Source organism: Panthera pardus, unplaced genomic scaffold (genome assembly GCF_024362965.1).
Source record: "Panthera pardus isolate Hobbes unplaced genomic scaffold, ASM2436296v1 HiC_scaffold_2, whole genome shotgun sequence".
NCBI classification, from domain to species: domain Eukaryota; kingdom Metazoa; phylum Chordata; class Mammalia; order Carnivora; family Felidae; genus Panthera; species Panthera pardus.
In genome coordinates, this window is record NW_026526765.1 from 110337140 (window position 1) to 110351219 (window position 14080).

The window sequence follows — 14080 nt, forward strand, 5'->3', positions numbered from 1 at the left end:
AAGAATATGATGCCCTTATTAGTGAATAGTATTGATACAATTTCTGGGGGAACATTTCCCAGTAGAGTGATGACAGTACAGACTAATAAGTATGGAAATCAAGTCACGGATTTTGCAACTTTTAAGAACCTCAGCAAATGGACTGTCTTGATAGCTTAAATGCCAAGGAACACGACTGAATGGGGTTACAGCATAATCCAAATGGCTCAAGTCTAATATAAGCAGTGAGTGACTTGGGTTTCAGCAGAGGAGTTCTTTCAAAACGACCCATCCAACCTGCCGTGAGACCTTTCAGGCAGCAGGAGGAATGAATGCTGCAGTCAGGAACCCTCTGGGCAGTGAGGGACTTGCTCCCAACCACTCCCTACTCAGTGATTGAGAAACACAATTTCCAAACCCACATTAAATACACTTGGTGCCTATGTTGCTTTTTTCTCCACAGCCTGGAATTTCCTAATGCCAGTGATAAGTTAGCTGGTGATGGTGAAATTGCCAATACTCACTGTACCTTATAAAGATGTTCTGAGGCTGAGTCAAAGTTTCTACAGGATCTTGATGGTGTCACACTTAAACGTGCCAGAGAAGAGTATGTACAGCAGTTTCCCAATTGTTTTTATGTGATGCTGAAAGACCGGTAGATTATCAGCAGCCCAATTTAAACTCCAGTCACAAAGACTGTGGCCTCTGATATGTAGATCATTTTGAAATATGTTTTTCCAGTAAAGGTAATTATCTTGTGTATGGCTCATGATGGACTCTTGGGAAAATGCTCAGGAGGCAGGGAATGACATTTTGTATCAGATCGCAGTTTACAACCCCAGTGGCTGGTGACAAGTCCAGGATGGATAAGGTTCTGAAGTTACATTTCTTCTTTCTCTTGTGCCTCATTGGAATCCTTTCTGATAAGGATTCACTCAGTGGAAGCAAAAATTACCTTTATATTATCTGTATTGTTTTTTCTGAATATAAAAGTAATACATATAAGTCATCTCTGAATTTTTCTGGGCTTTCTAAAATGCAGCTAACTATATATCTAAAGGAGCAAATGGAGGAGGGCTGTCATGAAAGTGGGGGTTTGATCTTATCCCGGGTACTCACTGAGGTGACCAGATATGAACTTTTTTTTTTTTTTTCATATTTGAACTTTAAACTCCAGTTGTAGGTATAGAGTGGTGACCTCATTTTTCCTTTAACAATAGCAAATCAGACCAGCACTTCATAGGGGGAAAATTCTGAGCGGAAAAACAGCCCTCTGGCAAAAGACAGAAATTAGGCTGATATAAAATATAGAATTCAAATTCAAGGGATAGACTATCAAAAGAAAAAATAGATGAATTGGCACTCTTCCTGCTCTTTTTTTTCATTAAAAAAAAGTTTATTTATTTTGCGAGAAAGAGAGAGAGAGCGAGAGCAGGAGTGGGGTAAGCACAGAGAGAGGCAGAGAGAATTCCAAACAGGCTTAGCTGTTAGCGCAGAGCAGGACATGGCGCTCTATTCCATGACCCCGGGATTCTGGCTGGAGCCCAAACCAACGAGTTCAGATCAAGAGTCCCACGCTTACCTGACTGAGCCATCCCCGTGCCTCCCCTCTCCCCCCCCCCCTCCTTTTCCCTCATTTTATTTATTTTAGAGAGAGAGCCAGTGGGGGAGAGGGGCAGAGGGAGAGAGAAAGAAAATCTTAAGCAGGCTCCACGCTCAGCACAAGCCTGATGCGGGGCTCAATTCCACCATCCTGGGATCAGTACCTGAGCTGAAACCAAGAGCTGGATCCTTAACCTATTGAGCCACGCAGTCATCCCTGTTTCCAGCTCTTTACTGCTTCTAGGGGCTGTCGACACTCTTTGGGGCCAGGTGACCTTATCCAGTGTTTCAGTGTCCCTCCACTTGTAGATGCCGTCCACTCGCTTCATTTCACTGCCCACTTCTCCCAATCCTACTAGTAGCACCTGCAGGTTCACTGCACATATGGAATGCTGACTCGGATTTGTTCACAGTCCACGATTTCCATCACCGAATTATACACTCTTTATTGACCCTCTACCAAAGAAAGCGTATGTATGCCGTTGTCTGAGGTGCACATCCTGGCGTGCGCCGGGTGGGATAAGGGAGTACAGCCGACTCGGTCCCCAGCTGGTCTGAGCTCACAGGAGACGCCAACGCAGCCACCAGTCGCCTACCAGGCGGGGCCCCGCCCCCGCCCCTCAGTTCCCGTCACGTGTCTCCGTGTCGCCCAATCAGCGTCTGTAGCGCTTAGGCTCGCGATTCAAACTGCTGCGCCGCCAGCCTGCAGGGATCCGCGCAGGGGCGGCCGGCGCCGCCACTGCTTACCAGCTATGGAGCACCGCATCGTGGGGCCCGGCCCGTACCGGGCCACCAAGCTGGTGAGTGACCATGCCGGGGCTGGGCGCAGCCGCCGGCCGCGTACTGGTCAATCCTCCCCTCTACAGGGCTGGCGGGGCCCGGGTTTGGAGGCGGGACATATTTCGGCCGGTGCGGACGGGCCCCACCGGAAAACCGGCCGTTTTCCGGAGGGTGCGCTAGGAAAGGCTTACCGGGTCTGGAGCTCAGCACGTCGTTGGGGTGCGTGCAGCTTCGTCCCCAGACGTCGGCCTGGTTCTCGGCAGTAAGTGACGCCTTCCGATATAAAGCATCCGAAACACTAGTGTGACCCTACCCCCCACCCCCTTTGTCCTCTGGAATCGAACGCCTGCTGCCGGGAGAGGAAGGACCCACCTAGTCCGTAACCTCACGGCCACCCACCCTTTCTAACACTCACCCTTTGCCGCAATCCAGGCAGGGCGTGTCTCCGTCTTGAGTGTCTCGTGTGGTGACACTTGCGGTTCTTTCTAACGGTGCCCCCGGGATGGTGGTGGGTCTTAGCCGCTTTTCTGGCTCCCAGCGTTTCTGGTTCTGGCAGCACCGACCTAAATCAGCGGTTGACCCGAATGGATGTGAAAGGGACTTTGCAGCTCCTGATGGTCCCGGGTGCTGTCTTTTCTTCTGGGAGAAGAACTTTGGTGTTCAGGGCTCTTAGGTGTAGTTGATTTCTTTGTGACCTGGAGCAAGTAATTTTAGTGCTTTGCGTTTCAGAGGATTACTGTAATGGAGTAAGTGGTGACAATTTGTCAATGTCACTGGCAGGTTTTTAGAAGCTTTGTATGAAAGCCTGCTGATAATTTGGCAGGAAGGACATCGCTCCTTGGTCTGTTACCACTTCTGGCCACGTCTAACTTGGGAATTCGTTTCATTGTTCTCTGCCACCTAACGGATATCCAGGAAAAGGTAGGAACAGCACGGGAGGAATTATTGCACTCATCCTTGCAAACAATCTGTTTGTTACAGGCATTCATAATGATTCATTCATTAAAAAAAATTCAGCAAATATAAATTTAGAATTTCCATTGGGCTAGCCTCTTAGAGGTGTGGATGGTGCTGACAGAGAACAAATAAGGGTTTAAAAAAATCGTGTTTTCATATCTGCTTCCACTTCACAATTGCTTCTGCCATTTGAAACCATCTGGGGTCGGGGCTATTAGTAGGTCCATCTTTAGGGATGAGATATAGATTGTGCTTCATCAGGAACTTTGAAAAAGTTTACTGTCCTTTGTGGAGGGAAAAGTCACATCCCTCTTCCCCCAGTTTATTCACAGTAGTTACGCAAGGGAAACAGAGAGGCTCAGGATCTTGGAGTAACTAGTTTTCATCCTTCCTGCTTTAGACTAAAACAAGTTACATCAGAATTGGAACTGTTTTTAATCTCACTGAATTGTATGAATCACTACTTTTCTTGGATGCAGAGTACCTATGTAACAAGACACCGCTTCATTCTGAGTCACATTAAAATATTATCAAAGGAATTTATAAAGGAATGTGTTCTTTGTCCTCCAGAGGCTGTCATCCCCCAAGGAGTGATATACAGGTCAAGTTTAGCCAAGCCTGATCAAGTTAAGCAGAAAATTACACGAATCATTAATGAACGCACCTCAATTTTATCAGAATTTCCCAGGTAGTCAGTTCATTTGTCACCTTTATTCTGTTTGAGATCCTTGATCCTAAACTAAGATTTTGAAAGCCCAAAAAACATTAGCAAAATTTTTTTAAAAAGTGAGACTTTCTGATTTATCAGTAATCTCAGTCATCTTTCTCCCTCATTATAAAATGTATGTTTCCCCAAGCATAATTCACTTGTGTCTTACACCTCTTACCAGGTAAATCATGAAGTTTGTGACCAGTCCTCTCTTTACTTATTTATCCCAGCTCCCCTTTCCATCTCCCTCTCCCCACTTACCATTTCCCCCTTCTCCCAGCATCACCCTCAACCCAATCTTCAGGAAAAGCTTGGGAAAATCTGTTGGCATTCCAAGAGCAGACCATTACTTCCTCCTTTCATGCCTTGCTGTACTTTTTCAAACCATGTACAGCTTCATTTTCTAAAGCATCAAAGTCTTATCTGAAAATAACGTTTTATGGATTTGGTGAATTTTTTATGCCAAAAATCAGATGACAGATTCTAAGTCATTACATGATGAATGTGGAAGTTGATTAGCAACTTACTCATCTTCTTTGAAATAGCTTTCACTTTTGTAACCCACATACAAATACAGTTTACCCTTAAACAGTATGGGGGTTAGGAGTGCCCACCCATGTGCATTTGAAAATTGGGGGTGTTTGCTGGCTCAGTCAGAAGCATCTGACTTTGGCTTAGGTCATGATCTCATGGTTCCTGAGTTCGAACCTTACATTGGACTCTGCTGTCAGCACAGAACCCATTTCAGATTCTCTGCTCCCTCTCTCCCCTGTACCCCCAAAATAAAATAAACATTTTAAAAAAAGAAAATCTGTGTGTAACTTTTGACTCACCTAAAACTTAAGTACTAACAGCTTACTATTCACCAGAAGTCTTACCAGTAACATAGTCAATAAACACATACAATAAAACCTTGGTTTGCGAGCATAATTTGTTCCGGAAACCTGCTTGTAATCCAAAGCACTTTATATCAAAGCGAATTGCCTCGTAAGAAATAATGGAAACTCAGATGATTTATTCCACAACCCAAAAATATTCATATGAAAATGATGACAATCCTGTAATATAATACAAAATAACAAAGAAAATACAAAATATAAAGAAAAATAAACAAATGAACATGCACTTACCTTTGAAAACCTTCCTGGCTGGTGTGAGGGGGACGAGAGAGGAGGGTTATGATGTAGGATGACTTTCACTGTCATTAATGGAATCACTGCTATCTATTGGCTCAATGGAATTTTTTTCTGCATAGGGGCCATTGTATACACTCACATCGATGTTGACTACAGTCCAGTATTAATAAGCTCTTGTCACATACTGTATTTAATGAGACTGGCAATAAGGCAGCAGAGGATAGGGTCTGTATCTGCAGGCAGCCTGACCTAGAATGAAGCAAAGCATTCCTAAGCTTACTCTTGTATGGAAAAGCAAAGGACCGTCCATAGGTGCTTTGAAGTGACAAAAAATACACTGGTGCCAGTTGTGGGCACCTTCCAGCGTTCTAAAAAATCATTGATTTCTGCTAATCACCATGGCCTGAGACCGAGTGTCCGAGCACGGGAGATGATCACCCACAATCCCACAGAGAGAGAGAGAGAGAGAGAAGAACCATTGGGTCAGTTGTGATCATATGATGTTTGGTGTCACGTGCAACTCATATTGCAAGACACCTCTTGTTTAAATTTATTAGAAATGTTTGCTCATCTTGTGGAACACCTGCAGAGCAAGTTACTTGTAATCCGGGTTTTACTGTATTTTGTATGTTTATGTATTATATACTGCATTCTTAAAATGAGCTAGAGAAAAAAGTTATTAAGAAAGTCATAAGGAAGAGAAGATACGTTTACAGTACTGTACTGTATTTATAGACCAAAATGTGTATAAGTGGACCCACGTATTTCAAACCCGTTGTTTAAGGGGCAACCATAGTTGATCAGTTTAATAGAAATAATGAGGAGAAAGAAAATAGCTTTTTAAAAACTCCTATTATCTATGGATTCTTTCTTTGAACTTAATTCTGAGTTATTTATAGCATTTGAAGCAACTGTTAAACTTTAAAACACAGCTGTCATTGAATCTGAGAACTAGAATGGATGTGAATGATTGTCTAGTCCAGTCCCGCCATTCTGTTGAGACCTAAAGGGGTGAACTGACTCGATTAGGCCTGTCTTGTTAGTACGCGGCAAGTACAACTAGATCTAGAGTTTGGTTGTCTCTGCTCCCAGGTGCTATATCATTGTAGCACCGTTATCACAATATTTTTGGTACTAAGAAGGAAGGAAATAGAATAACTATCCTAGAGAAAAGAACAGGAAGCACATTTCAACACTCAGTGCTGTATTTTGTAGTTTGGCTCATGATGTGAAGCAAAAACAATTGTTTGATTCCTTATTTCAGATCCCTAGTTTAAGGGATAAATAAGTAAAACAAAAAAAGTCTTTTAATCACAAAGAAATCTGTTTTATCCCCTTTGCTGTAAAGATTATCTCTTCAAATGTAATATGTTGTAGAACAAAATCACATTCTGAAGCTCTGCCTTGTTCTTTGTTGATGTAGGTTATTTTCCTTCTAAGTGTGATTGAGAATTGTAACTTGTTTTACGGAGAACTTAATTCTTTTTTTTACAGAGTAATGAAATAGCAACATTATTAGTTTTGGAAATAAGTGGGAACAAAAATCATGGTTCTCACTAGGTTTTAGAATTCTAAAGCATTTCATGGATTAAGTAAATATAATCCATAATGATAAATGCCATTAAAAAGCAACATAAATTAAAAGTTCTTTTTATAATTTATTTTTGATAAATATGTCTTATTAGCAAATTTCTAGTGCATAATGAAAACCAGCTGTCCACAGAGTCAGTAAAAGTGTTATCATAATGAATTGTTTTTTTCTCGGTGGAAAATGCGTTGAATGAAAAGCTCATACAGAATAGTAAAAGTATGTTCAAAAAATTTTTTTTGGAAAAAAAAAAGACTGTAGGTGACCTTGACCTACAAGAAATTTAAACTTAGTATTAATTGATTGTAATCACAATTAATTAATTGTAATTAATTAATTGTAATTTCCTGTGGTATAGTATAGCACAGGAAAACACAAGTAGCACAGTGGGATAAAAAAGAGTTCAGATCTTGATTCAGAACAGAATCAAGGAAGATACTATGTAAGGTAATTTACTATTTCAATTCATTGAAAAAAGGGTATTCTTCCTCCTCCCATAAAAAATTCCAGTTGTAGATTCAAACAGTAAAAAAAAAAAAAAAAAAATCACTCTAAAATATTTGATGAATACTTTTAATACATCAGGATGGGAAAATGTCCAACTTCCTTCCTCTAAAGGGGAAAACCCTGAAGCTATAAAGAAAAAGAAGATATATTTGTTTCATTAAAGCATCATCATCAACAATAAAACCTTCATGTAGCTAGAGACTACATAAACAAATTGATAAGCCAGGAGAAAACATTCTTAATATATTTTAAAAAAGATTAATATTCCATATTTTTTAATTCAATACACCTTTATTAAATACATGTACACTGCCTTCAGTTGTGGGGATATGGAACTGAGCAAAATAGACTAACTTTCCTGACTTCTTTGTGCTTTGACTTAAATGCTAGATATAAACATTTAAAAAAAATTAAGAGACTACCCAATAGAAAAATGTCAAGTCTCAGATGAGTAAATGAAAATTACTAAAGATGAAGAGAGCAACATGCAAACAAAATTTAAGCGATACCATTTCTTGAACGCAGATTGGCAGAAACAGTAACATCTAGATGATAGTAACATCTAGTGATGGACAAAGGTAAGGTAGGATGCGCATACGCTGCTGGTATCACTATAAATTGTTAATCTGATTTAAATATGCTGATCCTCTCTAGAAATCCATCGTAACAAAAATAAATAAAAACATTGGTCCTTTAGGTTTTTAAAATAAGAATATTTTGAAACAACAAATACTCATTATTTGAGTACTTATTGAAACAACTCATTGAAACAACAACTTATTCATAAGAATGAGTAACAACTCATTGAAACCACAATACTCATTGAAACAACAACTTATTCCTAAGAATGGGCTGGATCTACAGGTATTCATATAGAAAGACATCCATGCTATGTTCAGTGCAAAAACAAGTTGGGTAATGTGTGCAACAGGATTGATCGTATTTCTTTAAAAAGGAAGCAAACAACAGCAGTAATAATAAATAACACACATATATAAAACAGGAAAAATCTATATATATGTGCATATGTTTGATAGGTATGTGGGATTGGAGAGAGACTGGGCAGGCTCAATTGTATACACTTCTGCATTTAATTTGTTACAGTGTATATTATTACTTACCTAATTAAAATAAATAGAGGAACTGCTTACCAGCTTGAGTCAATTAATAGGCATGTTTACTTCTGTTTTGAAATATTGGATCCCAGGAACCCATGTCTCCATTACATTTATTAAGTAATGTATAAAGTACGATGTATTAAGTTTAACTGATAATGATTATGATAATTCAGTCAACCTAAAATAAATGCAAATCTTTTTTATTAACTCTTCCCACTCCCAATATGCTTGATCAGGACTAACGTGAAGGCTAGGTGTCAGCAGAGAATAAACAACAACAATGGTTAAAAATATGTGAATATTGTTTAAAAGTATGTTTATATTTATAGCTATAGGTGCTATAATGAAATGACCACTTAATGAGGAAACCACAGAACAGATTTCAGATTATATTCTGAGACTAACTGCCTGAGGGACATGTGCCATTTTGCACATCTTCCTTGGGTCTTGATTTTGCCCCAATTGCTTTCTAGCCCTAGAATAGTTTGAGCCCCAAATTTGTTGTAAGAGATTACCCTGGGGGTGCCTGGGTGGCTCATTCCAACTCTTGATTTCAGCTCAGGTCATGATTCCAGGGTTATGGGATCAGGCCCCTTGTCGGGCTCCGCCCTGAGCGTGGAGTCTGCTTAATATTCTTAAGATACTCTCTGGCTCCCTCCACCCCTCTCCCCCACTCATGCTCTCTCTCTGTCTTTCTAAAAAAAAAAAAAAAAAACAAAACCAAAAATAAAAAAAAAATCAAACTATAATTATTAGAAAAAGATTTTCTGATTTCAATGGGAAAGGAGGTGAAAAGTAAAAATTCACTTTGTGCAGTGATACAGAAAGAGAAGAGTGGGAGAAGGGACAGTGGTTAGAAGAGTAAGACCATGAGGTTTTAATACTTTTAGGAGTACTGGCAGGAAGCCTAGAGTCCTAAAAAGAAATTGGTATAATTATGTAGGAAGGATACCTTATGTGAACATTTCATTTAATTTACGGAAGGCGGATGAAGGGGTGGATGTCTAGATTTTTTTTTAAGAGGAAAATATTTTGCAGGAGTTTTAAACATGTTTTGACATCAGGACTATATCTTGTACATATACCTTTTCTTCTCTCCATTTGATGCTTTTCATGTAATAAATGATACATATTTGCTTAATGATGTAAAATCATATTAGAGCTCCAAGAAGTGAATTAGGCATATTGGGCTCTGGTTTATCAATTTTTTTGATCATATGTTTGTCATTAATGTAAAAATCCATTAAATTCACATAATGGGACAACTTTCTGGTCTTATCTCCAGTAAATACCTATTGAATGAATAAAATACAGTTTTTTAAAATATAAAATACCGTTTTAAAAGTTATTTTTCTTTCAAGTGTGAAGGTTGTAAATAAAAAAAAGTCGAGGCTGTTATTAAGACGGTTTTCTAAGTGGAAAAACTGCATTCATCGTCTTAAATATTTGGGATGTAATAACTTGAACAAAACCAATTGATTGCTACATGCTTTTCTCCCTTTTTTCCCCAGTGGAATGAAACAGTTGAGCTTTTTCGCGCTAGGATGCCCTTACGGAAACATCGCTGTCGTTTTAAAAGTTATGAACGCTGCTTCACGGCGGCTGAAGCTGTGGATTGGCTGCATGAGCTGTTGAGGTGCAGTCAGAACTTTGGCCCCGAGGTGACCCGCAAGCAAACAGTCCAGCTGCTGAAAAAATTCCTTAAGAATCATGTTATTGAAGACATCAAGGGAAAATGGGGTCAGGAAGATTTTGAAGACAATCGTCACTTGTACAGGTAACGGTGACAAGTAAACCTTAAGGGGGAGGACGGGCAGCTCTGGTCAGTCTCTTGAAACTGCCTCATGTGAAAGTATCTCTCTTGTCCACTGGAATGATGCTCGTCCTTGTGATTTGTTGAGTGAAGACCTGAATGTGTTGTCACAATAAAGCCTATTGCCGTGTTCTTAGGTCTGTAGAGTGCCCCCTGGCCGTGTTTTGTTGTAGTGAGTTTTCAGAAAGGACATCTTTTCTTGCCTTTTGCGCATCTGGGAGGGTGATCACAGTGGCTCAGTGCTTCTAGAGAATAGGAAAGGGTGAAATAGCTCTGGGCCGGGCCTCTCTGGCAACGAGAATGTATTTATTCAGGGGGTTAGCGGCAGAGTGGGTCTGATCTTTAGGCAGATCTCAGAGCCTGTATGAAGCGTTGTACTAGAATTCCCTGATGTATGTCTGCTTTCCGCCAAATGTTTTTGCTCATGTTTTAGTGCTATTTTGTGATTGGTCACTTACCACCTGATCGCCCAAGGGAAAAATGCATGTCTCTCGCTCAGACTTTCCTTCTCACTACATGCTAGGTTGTTTTACTGCTGGAGGCGGAGGGGACCTACCTAAGTAAGCTTTGGGGACTGGGAGAGTATTAGAGGAATGAAGCTGCACATGTCCTGAAAAGAGTAAGTATTGAGTTACTGACAGGCCTACCAAAGGGGTGAGAACCTGAAAGGGATTAAAAGAAGAAATGGAGAATATGGATCCTTAACATTTGTTTTCTTTTACTCCAAAAGAAAATTAGGCATGCTCTTACAACACATTTAGTAAGGGAGTTTGGGGTCCCTGGGACCCATGACTTTGAGCAGAGAAAACCTGTTTATTTCCTCCCTGAACCATTTGTTTGGCTCTTTTGTGGACTAGCTGCTGAGGAAGCTCACAGAGCAGTGTGAGGGTTGCCACCAGCCCCAAGGCTAAGACCAGACACTGCTGCACATTTAGCATTAACTTCTTTTTTTTTTTTTTTTTTAATTTTTTTTTCAACGTTTTTTATTTATTTTTGGGACAGAGAGAGACAGAGCATGAACAGGGGAGGGGCAGAGAGAGAGGGAGACGCAGAATCGGAAACAGGCTCCAGGCTCCGAGCCATCAGCCCAGAGCCTGACGCGGGGCTCGAACTCACGGACCGCGAGATCGTGACCTGGCTGAAGTCGGACGCCTAACCGACTGCGCCACCCAGGCGCCCCAGCATTAACTTCTTTATGGAGTTTCATCGGCAATCTCCAGCTTCTAGATAGCAAGACTGTCATGGGACATTTAGTTGTCTCTCCATTTGGCAGTTATTTCTGGCTTGCTCATCCAACTTTTAATTAGGATCTTGGGTGATTTGAGCTTATTCTGAGACCGTAGTGCTTGTTAGCATCAGGCAGTGGAAACTCCAGCCCTGGTTCTGCATGCCATACTTCCCTGGGGATTTGTAAGTGATTATTTCTCTTGGGAAACTGTAATTGCTTGTACCCCGTCACAACTTAGCTAGAACACTTCTGAAAGATTCTCTGGATGAGTAACTCGCAATCTCTTCTCTTGTGACCACCTTACGTTGGGTAACATCCCTTGCATCTCAGGAGGCTTTCAGGGTCCTCAGAAGAGTGAAATGGGAGAATGCTCTAGGAGCCGGCCCCCCTGCCTTGGCAGAGCATGCTTCACATCAGGATGAAGATTTAATCAGGTGTCCCGATTTAAAACATCGAGTGTACAGCCAGAGTACATTTGTCCTTTAAATAGCGATTTTCTCTTCACTTTCTCTAATACTTGTGAATCATAAACGGAGCACTATTTTTTTCTGTTGTTTACCACCTGAAAACTCATAGCTTTCCATTTGCCCAAGTGGAAGTATTCTGAGTTAACCACTGGTGTTTGCCAATTTCTCAGATTACTGTCAGATGAAATCTATTCAGATAAGTAAAGCATTTGTTAAGGAGCATGTGCCCTGAATTGAGAGTGAGCTAATGAGAGAGGCGGCAGCTGTTGCCCGCGTGCAGCTTCCAGGACCGGAGCTCGGATCCTCGCAGCTGTGTGCCAGGGCTCCAGAGAAGAGTGGGACGGGGGCTGCCCTGCCTGCTCTGCTTGCACCTGCTTTCCTAGCAGAGTACGTCCTGCTGCCGGATTATAATGGAAGCAGATGAGGGAGATGAGGATCTAGAGGCAGGTTAGATTTGAAAGTAGATGGAGAGTCAGTAAGGTGGAGAAATTCCAGAACATGCTTCTAAATATCAAGCCTTCCTAGGTAGTATCAAGGAGGCTGGAACAGATAGCCGAGGAGTCTTGCTGGCAAGGAAGGAGCTAAGGTACTCACACACTGATGATGTGCTGACTTGTCACGTTATTGTTATTTAATTCAGCATCTGTCGATGTAGCATATTATCCTGATTTTAAAGATTAGGAAGTTATTAAGGCCAAAGTTACTAACTTCTGCAGAGTCACTCAGCTGGTAGTAAGAGTAGGATTTGAATTGAGATGTCTGTGTCTGAAGCCTGTGTTCTTACGATAGGCTATATTGCCTCCATTTCCACAACGTGAGATTGACTTAGGTTATTAGATAGTGATTGGATGAGTAAACACACAGTAATAAACAAGATGCATTTGGTGTACCCAACATGCGTTTATGTATTTACAGAATTCCAGTAATGTTTTAAGTACCAGGTAATACAGTTAATGATCCTCTGTCTTCAGGAAATTGTCAAAGGATGACTGGGTAGCTCCGTTGGTTTAGTGTCTGACTTCAGCTTAGTTATGATCTCACGGTTCATGAGTTTGAGCCCAAGATTGGGTTCTCTGCTGTCAGCGGGGAGCCTGCTTTAGATCCTCTCACTCCCTCTCTCTCTGCCCCTTCTCTGCTCACGTGCTCTCTGTCCCTGAAAAATAAGTATTAAAAGAAAGAAAAGAAGTTGTCAAATAAAGGAAGTGAGGTAAACATCATCAACCTAAGCACTTACAAATATAGCAGGAGGTGGGTGGTTTCTTGGGTTTGTGAATTACAGAAAGCTACATGAAATACCAAAGGCTCTTACAGCATTTTTTTGAAGACAGAAAACACACACACACACATACACACACACACACACACACACGCATGCACACACAGTATATGTGGGAGAATTTTGTAACAGAAAGTTAAGCTTTTATTTTGGAATGTACCAAATTTTATTTCTAGTTCTTAAAGACTGTGTGTCATATTTCTTCTGTGACTACAGTTACATTTGTTAACCATGATTTTTTTTCCCCCAGAATCAAAGATGTAAGTATAGAAAATAGAAGGAAGTAGTGAATTTTAGCGTGCAAGAAAGGAAAGCAAGATCCCAATATCTGAATGTCCATCATTGTCAGAGATGTTGCAGAGAACTGCCCAGAGCTAGTTACCGAACCACATCCTTCTTGTTAATAATGCCATTGTCTGGAAAGAATTCTGAATTTGCTGCTACTAAAGACCATTTTAGATTTCACTAAAGGGTCTATGTAGTTGAGCTAGATGCTTTCATCTGTGTCTGACAAAGTTTCCTGGTCCTATACCTCTAATGAGGAGAGGCATTGATATATATTTGTATGAAATATTTCAGTTTATGAAGCAATTTCCCTTCCATGATCTCCTTTGATCTTCATGGCGACCCTGGGAGGTGGACAGGGTGGATAGTTCATCCAAAGAGAACCAAGGATGTTTCTCTTTGAAATATCTAAACCAAACACCAGGAGTGTTCTAGTTAAGGAAAGTTCATGCTGATCATCAAATGTGTCCGTTTATTTATGTGAACAGGCAGTTATATAGGAGTATTTAAGACTAATGTAATGGGTCATATAAAAATTGAAGTCGATATTATGATAATTGCTTGTTTTGAATGATTTAATGAGAAAAGTGTTTGTCCTACTGTAGATTTTTAGGAGGATGAGGTTCCTGGTCTGG

General features: G+C 40.6%; 1 protein-coding gene across 2 annotated transcripts in view; it reads left to right on the forward strand.

Annotated features, from left to right (window-relative positions):
• The first annotated feature begins 2273 nt into the window (after positions 1–2273).
• DEPDC1B (DEP domain containing 1B) overlaps positions 2274–14080 on the forward strand; it is an 85924-nt gene continuing 74117 nt past the window's right edge. The window contains exons 1-3 of one of the 2 annotated variants that reach the window (XM_019414306.2): positions 2277–2381; positions 3142–3282; positions 9888–10153. In XM_019414306.2, the coding sequence (XP_019269851.1) occupies positions 9921–10153 (233 nt within the window). In that variant the 5' untranslated portion in view covers positions 2277–2381; positions 3142–3282; positions 9888–9920. Of the gene's footprint in view, positions 2382–3141; positions 3283–9887; positions 10154–14080 lie in introns of both variants that reach the window. The other variant, XM_019414305.2, reaches the window with a different exon arrangement.